Source organism: Alligator sinensis, unplaced genomic scaffold (assembly GCF_000455745.1).
Source record: "Alligator sinensis unplaced genomic scaffold, ASM45574v1 scaffold448_1, whole genome shotgun sequence".
NCBI lineage: Eukaryota > Metazoa > Chordata > Crocodylia > Alligatoridae > Alligator > Alligator sinensis.
Window position 1 is genome coordinate 1,101,565 of NW_005841870.1, and position 16,255 is coordinate 1,117,819.

The 16,255-nt window shown below is 40.8% G+C and overlaps 1 protein-coding gene across 3 annotated transcripts in view; it reads right to left on the reverse strand.

Moving 5' to 3' along the window:
* Positions 1-4,570: 4,570 nt before the first annotated feature.
* The window catches only part of CUNH1orf198 (chromosome unknown C1orf198 homolog), a 30,645-nt gene continuing 18,960 nt past the window's right edge, over positions 4,571-16,255 (reverse strand). For 2 of the 3 annotated variants that reach the window (XM_025194857.1, XM_006016980.3), the window contains exons 3-4: positions 10,513-11,055; positions 4,571-7,176 (exon numbers count right to left, since the gene is read on the reverse strand). In XM_025194857.1, the coding sequence (XP_025050642.1) occupies positions 7,120-7,176; positions 10,513-11,049 (594 nt within the window). In that variant the 5' untranslated portion in view covers positions 11,050-11,055 and the 3' untranslated portion in view covers positions 4,571-7,119. Of the gene's footprint in view, positions 7,177-8,680; positions 9,033-10,512; positions 11,056-16,255 lie in introns of all 3 variants that reach the window. The other variant, XR_003092283.1, reaches the window with a different exon arrangement.

Sequence of the window (16,255 nt, forward strand, 5' to 3'; positions counted from 1 at the left end):
ACGAACCCGTGCTGGTTTCCCCTCAGCATAATTTGTCCTGCCGGGCTCTCGCAAATGTGAGCCTTGATAATTTTTTCAAAGACTTTGCCAAGGGTGGAGGTGAGACTGACTGGTCTGTAGTTGCCCGGGTCCTCCTTCCTCCCCTTTTTGAAAATGGGGACCACGTTGGCCCTTTTCCAGTCCTCCGGGACTTGGCCCGTGCGCCATGAGCTTTCAAATATTCCCGTCAGTGGCTCTGCAATGATGTCAGCCAGTGCCTTCAGCACCCTCGGATGGAGCTCATCCGGGCCTGCCGACTTAAAGGCATCCAGTTCTTCCAAATGACTCTGCACCATCTCAGGGTCTATCATGGTAGTCTGGCGCCTTGCTGCTGCCTCTCTACAACCCCAGTGAGAGACTTGTCGTGCCCCTCACTTAGGAACACTGAGGCAAAGAACTCGTTGAGGAGTTCAGCCTTGTCCCCTCTGTCCGTCACCTATTGTTTCTGCCCAAGCTTGCAGAACAAGTTTTAGTTAAAGTGCCTCCACCGCCATTTTGAAGTGCAGGACGCTGATACACATGATGCCGGAGTCTGCTGGAATTCGGTAATCACTGTTACAGCACATCAGAGCAGCCTCCAATGCACATGTATAGGCACCCCAGGAGAGAGGGAGATGGTAAAGACTTTAAAGCCTGTAGACTGCTTTATAGAATCCTAAATACTTTGCTTTGCTCCACTGCTGATATAAGCAGTGCTTTTGTTTGAAGAAAGCTGTCTGAGCACTGGAGACCAGCAGTGTAGGAATGTACCCAGGTGCCTTGGGGTAAGGTGATGGTGAATGCACAGCTGTCAGCAGCAACTGCTCCCCTCCCTCCCTTCCCTCAGGTCAGCCCTTGGGGCAGGTGCCCTTATGGCCCCCCTAGTTATGCCATTTACTGGTCACAGGCTCTTGAAAGAAAGAACTGCAGATGCCAAAGCATGCCGTGCCATGATAGCATAGGGTACTGCAGTCCTGGGCTCAGTCTAAGAGTGGGAGAACTGCAGAATCCCACCCAAGAGAAAGAAATAGTACAAGCCCTAACCACTGAAGTCCTGGGCTTAGGCACAGTTAGTGTTTGTCACTGTGATACCAAGCCACTCATGGCACCCTAGTGCCATAAAGCCACTATATCAAAGTATTTTTTCAGTGTCGGAGGCATAATGTGTGCTGATGACAAGATATTTCCCTTTATATCTTCAGTTATGGCCAGCCTAGGGGCTTTTCATGCTGCTTTTTTCAGTACTAAAAGTATTGCTGGTGCAGAAGTTGGGCTGACACTCCTAAGGATGAAGTCCTCCATATGCCAAATAGATACAGTTGGGAGCAGGACCATCTGCCCTACAGTGCCCTTCCCCATTTGTGCCTAGCCACTAGGAGTCATCCTAAGCTGCTTAGTTTCAGTGCCTAAACCTTCTGCTGAGACTGCCAACCAAAGAGCCTATTAGAGATAGTTAGGATAATGGGTATTAATGTGTGTGGACACCCATCTGCTAGGAAGCCAGCTGAAACTATCAGTAGCATAGGCAGGATGGCCTTTGTGGATAAGGCAGTGGCCTGGGGAACTGAGGGACTGAGATTCAGGCCCCAGCTCAGCCAGATACTTCTGTATTGCACTGAGCAAGTCATTTCACTCCCTCACAGGGTGTCATCAAAGAGGAGAGGGGAGGAAGAGGGGAACCAGTGATTGAGATGCACAGATACTTTCAGCAATCAGGGCTCATGTTAGAGGTGATATCTTTTATTAGACCAACTAGATTTTTGCAAAAAAAATGTATTTAATTGCAAGCTTCTGGGCACAAACACCCTTCATCAGGCATCAGAGAAAAGTCTGTAAAAGTTCTCCTAGGTAGAAATGAAAAGTTCATATTTCACTGGATTTCACAGAGGAGACAATAGATGGAAAACTCCTCTGGGCAGGCAGGTCTTAGCTGGTAAGGTGTCTCTAAGCTCTCTTGTGAGGCTCTGTGATGATGCAAATTGCCTTGAACAAAAGGCAGGAGCAGTATCTCAGGTTTCAGGTGGCCAAAGTTGCTTCCTTGTGAAATTATGAAGATTTAATTTTTTTAAAATCAGCTAAAATTCGACATCTTCCATGTGTTGGGTATCCAGGTTGTAGCTGTATTGGTCTCGAGGAAAAAGCAATCAGGGCTTGTGGTAGAGGTAATACCTTTTATTAAACCAACTAGATTTGCAAAAATTAAAGAGAGTTTAATCTTATGTATTAGTCAGTCAGCTCATTTCACTCTGATGGTTATAATATTGTCATACAACTCCTAAAATCTTCTTGACATTTCTTTATTGCTTGGTTCATCTATGATTTCTATCGTTTTTGTAAGCTTTACCGGGGGACCCTAACTTCTGCATTGTACGAATGCTTAAAAATGGTGTCCCTCAAGTTTGTACCTTGGGGTACATGTGCTCTGAAGATAGCCATTGACTGCGCAGTCAGTTGGCAACATCTGCAAAAAAGCTTTGCGTGTTACTTCAGTTGGGTCACGTTCCTGTGTAATTGGGAACATGACGTTGACTTTAAAGAACCTAGTTGCAATAAGTTCCCTTCCCTCATTGCACTTACCAGTTTCCTTTATTTGCACAGCTTCTTTGGGTTCTCACCTCCTTATATATTGCATTATATTGTGTTACACCTACTCATAACTATTTTCCATCAATAAAAACATAATTAAAAAAACTGCTAATGTCTACATGGAACAGTACTTTCAGTGGATATTTTTTTACTGTTTCTGCCCAGGATTGTTTTCAGGCATGACTGAGCGTTTCACATCTAAGTACCTAACTCCAAGGCACAAGCAAAGGCTGGAGCATCCAAGTAACTTTTTTTACACAGTAAAGTTGCATGTTACACTTACCCATACTAAATCTGTGGAATATTAAGACATGTTAAAGTTAAAATGTGCTGTGAGCACTATTAAGGGTTAATGCCATACATGCCTCCCCTGGGGGTGCACACAGCAGCGGGGAGTCACTCCCACTCCACACCCTGGACGAGCTGCCTGCCCCACTCCTGGCAGGGTCGCATGCACTGCCCTGGCTGGGCAGCACCTGCCCCACTCCCTTCCTCACCATAGGGACCTCAGTCTGCACCCCCACATGCTCTCCCCTCCACAGACTTACCAGCAAGGAGTTGCTCTCCAAGGTGCCAGGCTGGATATTGGATCAGTATTGGCCGATGTGACTGATTTCTGATTATTATCCAGCATCGGCCAAAAAAATCTTTATCGGTGCACTTCTAATCTGCTTCTAACTAACAAAAACATGTAGCTAATTCCTACTGTTTATTTTTTCCCCCGATAGGCTCTCTTCTGCAGCACATAATTGAGCATTTAGTTCTCCAAACTCCACAGCTATGCCTTCCCTCAGGGGGAAACAGCGATTCCCAGCTTTGGGAAAGAGAGGAGATGCATTTTTAATGTGGGATTATTCATCAATTATGAAATTTGGCAGAGTTGTCTTTTCTTTCATTGTACATAGCCCCCCATGCCCCTCAGTGGGCTTCCCTTCAATTGAAACATTACATTAGACCAGCAGTTTCCAACTTCGGGTTGCAGCCCAAAGGAACGTTGTGGGGGCAATGCTGGTGGCGCTGCACACAAAGGACAAGCCGCGCCATGTGCTGGGAGCTCCCCTGCCCCTGCCAGATTCCATTCCCAGCAGTGGGTCATGGCAAAAAGAAGTTAGGAACCACTGCATTAGACTATAACTGTGGAGTTACATTAACTACAAAACACTGCTCTGCAATTGGGGTAGACTCTCACTGTCACATGTCATTAAGTTAACTGACAAGAGTAAACAGTATGACAATAAATATACCCATGACCAGACCACATCATGTTAAACAAAATAGTCCTTTGTCCATGCTGCCTGCAAAATCATATATAGCATCTTCAGATGATGTAGTAATGTTATGCTCTTCAGGATGATGACCATCTTCTTATTTTGCATGCACTGTGATTAGAATAACAGTGGCTCCTGGGTACTTCTTCAATACAAACAACCACCATCTTCTAATGAAGACAACCCTGAGGGTCCAGCTGGAATACATTCTTCTGGATTTCTATTTTTCTGTTCTGGAAGTTCTCTCACTGAGAAATTCTCTCTGGAGGTGTGAAAGCCCTTATCCATGGCTTAAATTTAATTTGGATGGCTTACTCCGGAAGGACAAAAGTCTAAGCTGCTTGTTAATAATTTTGCTAGTATGATTATGAACTAATCTGGATGGCTGTTTATACTAAATTCATAATCCTTTTCTGCCTCCCCACCAAGAGAAAAAGGATATAAAACAAAGCTGTTACCAAAATGAAGTAACCCAATATTAAGCTTTCATTTAAAAAGAATAAAGTGCAAAGGTATGTTATTTTTATGGTACTGGGTGAACATAATAATGATTACATAGGGCAAGGTAAATTCCTAAACTGTGAGGTATACAAGCTCAGGATTAATTCTAAGTCCTCTTTCTTCAGTATAAAGAGATCCCACTCCAGTAGAGGCAAGAAAAGACAAAGCTAGCAAGGAAGAGTGAAATACCACAAGCATTCTATGTAAAGTGACTTTATTAAAAGGTTTGTTAATATAAAATGTGACCATGTACATTTTTTTCTGTTATGAACGTTTAATAAAAGCATATCATAGAAAGGGAGAAGCATCAATTTGTGTCAAAGATCAGCAAGGAAAAATCTACTGAATAAGTAAAAGTTCTGCAGCATGTTCTACCAGCTGGTCCCAAATGTGTATAGGATGCAGTACTCTAAAAATGGTAGTAAAGAGAGCACAAAATTGAAGCAAATTACAAATCTACAATCCATTTAGCACAGGTGTAAACGAATGCTCCTCCCGACATTAAGAAGTGTTACACAAAGCGCTACAAATATTGAAGCAAGATTAAAAAGTTGATGCCTCTTGCATGGATTGAAAATACACACTGATGGCTGAATATTTCAATTTACTGAAAACAATTCAAAGCTTTTATTAGTAACTGTAAAACCCATGATTAGTGTCATTCAGCTTAAAAAAATTTCAAGGACTCCTCAAGTTTGAGGAAAAAGTGCAAGTCAGCAGTATTTCATACATCTGGACTTTATGCTCAAGTCCTTGTTTAATTTTCCATATTAATGCTAGATGATAACGTAACACTAATAAGGGCCATTTAAAAATATTAAACTAAGCAGCAAATATTATAAGTATATCTGGGCCAACAGGAATATGAAATACAAAAGAACTAAAATTTTCTCCTGAATTTACAGGGATCAAATATAAGACCCATCCTTTACATAGAAGTTTACTTGATATGTATCACTGAGTGCATTCAGTTGAAGTGTATTTTGTAGCACAGCTTTATTAATGCTGTTTCAGAAGTTATCATTGTGCTATGAAACCTCACTGTAAAATCTGCTTTTCTATGACTAGCTATCCAATATTTTATTCTTTTCTGTTGCTAGATGTTAATACTTGTTTTTGAAAAAGGCTAAATTTTATAACTGAGCCTTTAAATAGATTAAGGAAAGCAAGCATTCACTGCTGTTTGATAGTAAATATACACCACCTGCCTCAAAGCAAACAAGGCAAGCAGCACACCACTCTGCAGAATGGAGTTTCTTCAATACCTGCAGACTACTTTGAAATCTTCTCAAAGACTTTTATTGTACAAAAGAAAATTTTGGTCAAAAAATGTAATCAGCAGGTTTTAACTGTCACTAGTAGCAACAAACTGTCGAATGCCAATCCATATGAGGCCTAAGGGAATTAAGTCCAACTGGTATAGACTGCCCATCATTTGGCCATAGTACAACTTTGGCATGGATTCATTAAAATGAGCTGTATCTTTTTCCTTCCACCCCGGATAGATAATTTTGGAATCAATTATGGAGGTAAAAAGGAAAGGTTAAACCTCTGGCATTGGACCCTTCACTGGTTGTGTGTAAGGGGAATTAAGGCTTCAAGGTGAGAAACACAGTGAAAAATCAGTGTCTAAGTCATGCTGCATTTTGGAGACAGCAGTCCAAATGACAGCTGAAATCCTGTTCTCCACCCTTAACAGCAGCTGAAGATCATTCAAAAGTAGACCTGGAGGCAAACATGCCAAAGGCTACCTTTTGGTTCTGTTTGCACCTCAGATGCAAACACTACCCAGAGAGTAGACACCAGGGAGGATGTATCCACAAAAGGAAAGAGCACCAGAAATTAGACTGATGTGTCCTCAAGAGGGATAGCTGTTATAAAAAGAGTACAAAAAGCCTTAGTGTGCTATAGCCTGCTACAAATGTAGTAGTTTACCATAGCAAAAACTTAAGTGATGCCTGCTCCTGGAGACACCGGTGATTTACTTCAACATTTCTGCTACCAAGGGCTATATGGAAGCAGTGACTTCTTTAGGTTTTCATTCCTTGGAAAAAAAATTGGGCAAAACAAAGGTCAGCATCCTCACTCATGTTTACAGTCACTTCCCAAGCCACTTTTGTAAGAAGTCTTCCTTTCTAGCAAACGTATCTATAGAACACAACTGCAGTGATTCTTTGAACCAAGCATTTTTGTCAAACCTTTGGCTCCTCTCAAAATAACTTGCAAAAAAGGTGGTAGAATACAATACTGCCAAACTAGATATGAAATAAACAAAGAAAATACAATTCTTATAATATGCTTATTTTTTCATGCCTTTCTCAAAGGAGTCTTTTGGTAGTGTATTTAAAGCAACACTGCATTTAATTCATTTTTGTCATGAAAGATGCAAATGCTTATGAGCCATGCTAACCCAATTCCTAACAAAACAGGAACCGGTTCTTGGTAGGCTGAGTCTTTTGAACATAGAAGTTTGCTCTTTAATGTATACAATTTCCCCCAATACAATAACTACTCAACTTGTAACAGACGTTACAAAATTCAAAAAAAAAAAAAAAAAGAGATCACACCTATCACAAACATTTGAAGTACAAAAATGCATCTGGTATTACAAAAAAGTTTATACAAAGGCAACATTTAGAGTTTGAAAATTATTTTTTTTAAATACGCAGATGCTAGTAACTTAACAAACAAAGAGAAAATGCCTCTTTCCTTCTCCAAACTTGATGTGAACTATTTTGTAGTATCTTTACCAGTTGTCTAGAAAATCAAAGCCAGTCTTCAAGATAATGGTGTTTGTATTACTCTGTAAAAAAACACAGAATTAAAGGATAAATATTGACATATCATATGGGATTAAAAGGATTAAATGGAGTTGAATAACATATGGACCCTGAAAATCATAATATATTTGTTTGTAACCGCGCCTGCCAAAATTTAACATTATTTACCTATGTACCTTGGAATGCTTGATAGCATCTGTGTTGAAAAATGCCACATATAAGAAAAATCCATATATGTTGAAGGAGCAAAAAATTATTCCTGAATCAGAGTAATATTCTTTACTTTGCTGATAAAAAGGATTTATTATTCGTGCTTCCCTATTCACATTATGATTATTTCTCAGGATAAAGGGTAGGCAAGAGTAGAGAAAATATATATTATCTAATCTGGTAATCCCATGCTTTATCTATATATTATCTAATCTGGTAATCCCATGCTCACTCCACCCCACTCCAAGTCATTAACGTTACTTCAGGGGCAGCAGAGGGGGATAGTGTACTTTCCTCTTAAGCCCTGGGATGCTGGCCACAGGTAAGGCTGGGATATTTTGACTGGGTAATACTGATGCTCTTGCTGGTACTTAGGAAAAAGTGGATGTTTCTGAGATCTTGCTCTTCTTGCTCAGGGTTATACTGATGATCACCAAAATTTGGAGGCAGGAAAGAATTTTTCCTCTCGCTCAGACAGGCATGGACTTGTTTTGCCTTCCTGTGCAATGTGGGGCATGGTCCTTCTTGTAAGACAGGGTGGCCAACCTGTGGCGCAGGTGCCATCAACGACACAGGCAGCCTCTGTGCATGGCATGCAGCAGATCAGGGAGGGGAAAGGTAGCACAGCATCAGACAGGGCAGAAAGCAGAAGGCAAAGCAGGAGATCAGGCAGGGAGCACAGAGTAGGGAGCAGAAAGCAAAGTAACAGATCAGGCAGGGGAAAGGGGCTGAGGTAGCACTTGCACCAAAAGGTTGGCACCCACTGTCCTAGATCTTTGGAGCATGTCAACCAACTACTTCCCTGTCATTGCAATGGCAGGGCACTGGCAGTCCTCCCATCTCCCCTGCTTTTACTCATGGCATTGTATTGGGTGGTGTTTTTGTTTCACATATGATGTCTTGCAGCTGTGTGTAAGGACTTGAAATGGCAATTTGGGGAGATTCTTGGGTAAATGATGGCCTGTGAAAGCAGGGCACTTGACCTGCTGGCTCAGAAGGACTCTTCTACTCTTGGGTTCCTAACTGTTCAAAGAGTTTACAGAGGCAGTCATATCTACCCATGTGCTTCCAAAAGGTTGAATATCTCAATGTCTTTATTTTGAAAAAGCCACTTCCCAGAAATTTAATGAAGGTCTGGGTGCATGTTTTCAAATTGCTCAACCAGAGGGAAAAATGCAGATTAAAAAAAAAATCCACAATACAAATTAAATGACCTCACCACAATGACTATGGCAGCAAGGCAGGGCAGGGTCTTTTTTTTAATTGCATACTGCAGGCAGCATTCATAGCCAGAGAACAGCCAAGGAGCTTCCTCACCTCTTTCTCTCTCTCCAGACAAGAAACCAAACCAACCAAGGCTCCAGATATCGATGTACCTTCCTAAATCCAAATGTTTTCATTCAGTTGTTGGGCAGCTTGCACCATCTTCTAAATACTCAGTTCAGTCTGCAGCCTTGTGACCTCACACCACACCCCTGGAAGCTTCACAAATAGAATAGCTGATTTGATCTATGTAAGGTGTGAAGTTGTATGCCGAGTGCCTACAGCAATCTGACATGTATACTAATGTATTGCGCACACATACTGAAATGCATCAGTACTGTACATCTGTAGTTTGGTGCGTTGAATAACAGCTCAGTTAAGATTCAGCACAGCACCATCAAGGAAACTAGAAAAAGCAAGGAAATAAGGAGCTGTCATTCAATACACCTACATTAGCTCTCTCAACCTCCAATAGGGCTCATCACCATCTGCAGCATATACATCTTTAGGACTGCAAAGATGGTAGGTGGCCATGTGGGAAAGTGGGGGGGAGGGAGCCAACAGGAGTGGAGTGTAGAGAGAGGCCTGGAGCCTACTGTTTCTGTACAAAAGGCAACAGTGCCATACAGGGCTCCTAATGAAGACCTCTTTGCACAAACACCTGGCTTTCCCCTACACTGTGGCTTTGGTTTAACAGGGAACAAAAGACATGGTGAATAGATGGTGGGGTCCCCCCTCAAATTAGGAAATGAAGCAGCCTGGAACAGCCTAACTTCCTACTGCCGTAGCCATTTGCCTGTCAGTCCCAGCCCCCTGCACAAGCCTGCATGCCTTCTCTCATGACCTCTCCAAATTCCATCTCTACTTGCAGACAATCATCTTTTTCCAATAGTTCCCCATCAGCAGAGGAACTTCAGGATATTGTTTGGACCTGAAAATAGGAAATCAGTCCCTTGCTCTATTCCACTGATTTAGACATTTCAACAACAAAACACATTTGAAAGCTGCTTAAGTCAGTGGAGAAGTGGTTGCAGAGAGAAAGAAGTTTGGAAAAATGATCTAGCTTCCTCTCATTTGTCACAATTCATCTCTCATCCATGCTGTCCTTAGAGCCCTTCCCTACTGTATGCCCTAAATTTGTAGTTTCACTTGGAAAAGTCTTAAAATTTAACAGCATCAAAAGGGGTCTGTGATTTTTCACTCTAAGTGCAAAATAACCCTAGATGTTCATTAGTTTCACTAGGCTATGGTATTCTCTTTCCCGTCCTATCCTTGACTGTGGTGGCAAACAACTGCTACATTCTAGTCCGGAGGAAGTTACCAAACCGTGATGAATGCTCTGTGAATGCTACTGAATACGAGGCATTACAGGAGACCCTCACCCTTTGCAGGGAATACTCTAAGCACCACTGCTGCCACCGCCACTGCCTCCCTCCCCGTCCCTGGGGCTCCCCTGCAGCACCTGGGGACTGACCCCTTCCCCCCCAGCACTGCTGTGGCTGCCTCCGGAGGAGAAGATGCCGCTGCTGCTTCCTTCCACATCCATGGCACTTGTTCTCCACCCACCTCCCGGCTCTGCCCTCCCCTGCGAATATCTGAATCCGCAAACCCGGAGTTTGCGAATAGCAAGGGTTTCCTGTCTGTAAATATTAGATACTGAGTATGGCTACTTTAAAAATACCTATTAGAGATATGGGAAATGAGTTAGTTTAACATGTTGGCTGAACAGATGTTTTTCATCTACAGGATAAACAAAATCCCAACAAGCTTTGTTAGGGTTTAGTGCTCTACTGAATCCCTAATCTTCCTGGGTGACCTTGTTAAGACTTCAGTGAGATGCACACTCTTTAAAAATTGAAGATAATAGAATAAATACCAGCCCTTACCTGTCCAACTGGGTCTGAAAGCATAGGGCCCTCAGCCTCTTCAGTTTTTGTCCCTGAAGATGGCAGTTCCTGGGGTGGTTCAGGAAGGAGGTCATCTAGCGTGTTAGCTGTAGGCTGACTGGGTTGAGGTTTCTCCCACTCCGTAGATAGAGAAGAGAGGCTTGGAGTGACGAACGTTTCTGGTTTACCTATGCTGGGTTTCTCACCTTTGGTCGTCTCTTTTGGAGTAGACTCTTGCCTATAAAAAGATGTAAGGGCTTTCTCTCCTTTCTCCATCGATTTAATCTGGCTAGGGGTCAAGGACTGGAATTCTGATTGGCCTCCTTCAAACTTTGAACGCTCTGCATTTATCTTCCAGAAAGAGGACTCCTCTTCTTTCCTGGATGGTATTAACCCATCAGAGCTAGGCATCTTATTACCCTGAGAAGATTTGGGTGCCTGGACACCAGGTGTGGCTTTGACTGGTTGTCTCTGTTCATTTTGTGATGGGACACCACCTTGTTCTTGTAGGGATAAAGATGCAACACTGAACTCCATTTGACTCTGTATGGGATTACAAGAAAACAAACACACCAACAATGCATTTCAAATTCCACTACAAAAAGGCAAAAGCAATTACACTCTGACTGAGAACAGGGGCTCACAACTGTTACCTGCATGGCAGCAGGTAATATCTGCACCAATGCCAATATTAGAACAGCACCAACCACCAAAAAGGCAACTGCCTCCAAAAGCTTTTGCCCTTTGAAATACAGAATGAAGAACCTTCATGAAGTGGTCTGGAGAAAATAAGACTTATAAACCCTTTGCAGACCAGCCACTAGGGGGAAGCAATTACATATTTGAGTGTTCAGATGCCCTCCAAAGGAGGGTGGGGGGGAGAGAAAAAGACATGGGCACATGCAGGTAGAATACAGAACAATGAAAAGTGCACAATACATTCAAACAGAACTGTTTAAAGAATACTGGATAGCTTCTAAAAAGGCATACTTAATAAGATTTCTAAACAAAGAAACCTTAACAAATCAAGCAACCAAGGTTCCAGTGCCTTCTTTGATATGATTCCTTGGAGTCTCAGAACAGCAGACACTTCCTATGCCTGAAGAAGGGTGATTGTGCCCCAAAGCTTGTTAAGGCCTTTTTTCCAACTACACAGATGGAAATAATAATAAAAGATATCACATCTACTCAAAGGACCTTGCCTTCTTTGAAATGATTAGTTAATCTTCTGGCTACATCTACTTCTGAAACAGTGGAACACATATTAGTAACCATGTCTGCCCATTAAATAATTATAAACATACTAATTTAATGTTTGTAACTGAGAGCAACTGCACAGAAAAACTCCAAATAAGTTTATGTTTACTTCACAGCTGTATTTGGATTGTTTTTCCTTTTACTTATTTATATTGGTCTGAGATATTATCTTTATTGCTACCTATTGTCAAAAGATTTCAGTTTTATCAATGTGTCAAGGAAATATGCCCATAGTTAAATCATGACATGGCTCTCATAAAAACAGCATGGAGATTGTCAGTAGCTATTTGTCTTTTAAAATATATCCTTAATTACTTTAACTTCTAGGTGTTTGTTTTATACCATTTCTGCTACCATTGCAGTGTCTCACAGAGCCCTGTTAACAAACCCTACATTTTGTAAAGCAAAGCAAACTGTCTTTACAGAACTTAAGCGTTAAAATGCTTTCATGTTATAGTTCAACGAACATGTTTTCTCTGTACTGCTGTGCTCTGAAACAGAACAGGAGCATAACAACTGCCAAAGGAAAACAAGTCTAATTTAACTGTGCATTTCACTCAAGTTGCAAACAGAAAAACAGTGAAGAATAAATTATATTTATAAAATTACAAACCTAATGCCGCAAGTTACTAATGGCAAGACACAGAGAAAGTTTTGTCATTTTAAGTATATGGAGAAATACTAATTTTTTTAAAATATGGACAAATACTAACTTTTAACAATAGCTGTAAAGAATGACTTCTGAAGTTCACTGAAGATTATATGCACTTAAATTATTTTCATTTTATTCCACTTGGAATCTGTCTTTCCAGATATATGCAATAGTGTCCACAGGCATAAATACTAATCCCATTACACCTAGTTTTCACTAGAAGGGTGCTTGGGTTCAGTTCTGCATTCTCTGTACAGGGGGAACTCCCCTAGCATTCAAAGGGACTGCTGATCTTGCATTTTTGCACACCCAACTTTTGTTAGAGTGATGTCTAATTAAAAGCTGCTGAGTTAACATTTGAGCTAACTATACTAGCATACGACATTTGCTTTGCACTAGTCAGCAGTCTGCTACACACAATTGATTTGTAGATTAACAGTTGAACTTTCCAGAGATTTGGGTCAACACAGTGGTTTTACCTATTCTACCCACTTTACATGCAGGAGAGCAATGTTTGACTGGCAGTCTCAGTTCTTTAGTTCCATATTTAATTCAGGGAGAGCTCTGCATTATCCAAGAACATAAAAAAAAAAAAAATCAAGCTGGGAGTAATTAAGAAACAGCATGAGTAAGTAGAACTGCAAGGACCCAAGCAGCTCTGATCATGCTACTTGAACAATTATTTCCAATTTTAAAATGTCAATGTTGCAAGCAGTTTAAAAAAAAAAAAGAGCCTGTTTCCATGCTGTGGGCAGAAGATGTTCCCCTATGACCAGTAAAGATAAAAGCTGCAGAAGCAGACTGCTGGTGTCATGGCATTGTAGCGTCCGCTGAGAACCAATACCTATATAAAACTAAATGTGTATGTTTTATACATTCACTTAGGAAATCAACCCAGGACAGTTTCTGCAACTGGGATCTATTTCATGACCCTAGGATCAGTAAACTTGATTCCTGCCACCAACCCTTCGTATGGCAGTGCCAGACAGCAAAGGCAAGATTCACTGTTTCTGTAACAGATTTTGTTCCTCCTGAAAACACAACACAGCAAACTAGAACTTAGGTTTGTGTAGGTTTTTTTGTCTACTTCTTTGGACTCTGCAACTGTTATTTTACTATGTGGGATTCAGTTCTAGCAATCACCATAGAGATTACAGGGCTTTATAGATCAACATTAGTTTCCAAATGCTACATTCTGTGTTGGTATGTGTGACATTCATTAACACCAATTAGAATAGACTTTAACTACGAGGCTCTAGTTGGAAACAATTTGGTATTTCCAAATGCAAAGAAAGGGTTGCATGCCAGAGCCACAAAACTATAGCTGAAGAATGTTACTATTTATCAGACGGGAAGCAGTGTATTTTTAATTTTTCTGAATTGTCTGCCTTGTTTAGCACATATAGGAATGGCCCTGTCATTGAAACAGCATGTGTCCAATTTAGTAAATTAATTGCCACAGGATTTTGGATGAAACACTTAATCTATATAGCAAAGCTTTTTCTTCAAAACTGAACTTTATAAAACAGAGTGGTCCCACATTCAAAATGCAACTTGAACATCTTTTTAAAAACAATCAGAGCAGAAACCTGATTAGTTTTAGTTTCAGACCTGACCTAAAACCAGAGATGAGTCTTCTCTAGTTTAGGTACAACAAAAATCCTAAATCCCTCAATTTTTGCAAGATTTCGGTTCCTGGTACATACAGTCTTATAACCATAAGTGAAGGTTTTTGCTATTTGGACCCGATACGTCATTAAGACAGCTTGGAATACTTCAGTGCTTTAATTTAAACACAATTCTATCCTTTATTGATCTCAAACTCAAACAAGTAGCCAAAATCTAATGTGGATTTTCAGAGACCAAGCATATAATCACCACTATGATATTTGTACATCAGCCCTGTGGACCAGTATCAAATTATCCTAGTGTGCTTTTTTCTTTTTAATATCCTGAAATTAACTGGAGCATGATACAAGTTATTTATTGGATTCAACTGAAATGCACAATGGTTCCATGTGACCAAAGCTAGTGAAAATATATAAACCCATTTCAATAGGGCATGAACATCTTGGTACACCTGTTGAAGTCAAGTTAATATATGGTATTTCAAGTCAGGCAATTTGCAATGTGTTTCAGTTTTAGTTATTAAAAAAAAAAAAAAAAAACTGTTAGAAAATTTTAGCTAGGGAAATAATTTTGAAGACAAAGGGAGCTAAGTGTGTGAATCCGATGCTAGAACATGAAACACGACTCAGATGTGCACGTCTTGCATCACATGTTTCCAGCTAACCATTAAGAGAGTTCCAGTTCACTGTTCTGCTCTTACTTAAGTACATCAAATTCCAAGTCAACAAATGATTTAACACAAAAACACCCCTGCCCCCAACATATACCATATACCTTCCTCCCTCAAGCCTTTTGTTTTTTTGGTTCAAAAACAGTCATTTAAAAAACTATATCTAAATCTAGGAGTCCTAAAAACGTTGTTTTCCAGTTATGCATTTCATTTTAACATCCACTGCAATTTGGCCACCCCTTAAAATTCTGTTCATCATTTTGCATTTTGATTCAGAAGCATGAACTTACATTGATGGCCTGTGCAAACCTAGCCCTGCCGTTCCCATAAGCATCTTGATAGATGGCTCTGCTACCCCAATCAAACTTCTTGCAGTAGATGTTCCATAAGGAGCATAATGTACACTTTGCATTGATTAGTTTTGTAAGACAGACCTGCTGTGCCTTCTTGTTGTACCTTTGAAGGCCAACCGATTTTCAACAAGAAGTTTCTACAACAGAACTGCACTTGGGAAGAGTCTTTATTACCACTGGCCATTCTGAGTTCTTTTAGTAAACACTTTAGATTGGGACCCTGGAGATTTGGGTTCAACCCTCTGCTTTTTCCAAATCATGGTGCGACTTCAGACCAAATCCTAACCTATGTCTCATTTTATTTCCTACTCCAAGGGTGGCCAACCTGCAGCATGGCGCCACAAGCAGCACAGGCAGCCTGTGTGTGTGACATGTAGCAGGTTGGGGAATGAAACAGGCAGCACAGAAGCACATAGGGCAGGAGGAAGAAAAAAGGGCAACAGATTGGGCAGGGAGCAGAAAGCAGAGAAGCAGACTGGGCAAAGGAAAGGGATGGAAGTAGCAATTAAAAAGGATGCGGTGCTAATTTGTGGCATGCCTGCCAAAAAATGTGGCGCCCACTGCTCTATTTGCATACCATCTCCTACTTCACAAGAGTTTGGCAAAGATACCAGCTAATTTTTCTCAAGTGCTCCTAGTTCTTTTCAGGAAAGGCGGTGCTCAGTATTAGCGTGAAATTAAAGTCAGAAACCTTCAAAAAAAGTTTGAAGTTAAACTAAAATACTAAACTAAAAAGAAAAAGCACAAGAACCAAAGTGAGACGTGAGAAGGTGGAGAGAATCCACAAACACAGTGCAGCCAGGAGTACAAGCAGACAAGCTCAAATTTGCTAGAGAAATTATTGGAAACATAATATATGCCTTAAGGCTGTGGCATACTCTTATAGACCTTAATGATTTAATCATACTGTATAAAATTAGGTCTCAGTTCATAAGGTCTATACTAAAAACAGAAAGACCACAAGGAACTCAAGAGCTATTTTTACATCTTATTCATCCATTAGGAATGTTTAGTATTTTATGAAACAGACAAGCACACGCAGCCAAAACAAATTGCTTGGCTTGGCAGCTTCCAGCAATCTAAATTTTGAGACAAAGGCTGCAGAAACTGTCAAAAACGGGCTATTTCCACCACATCGATAGGATAAGAACGTAAAATCCAGTTTCCCCGAAGACAATAAAA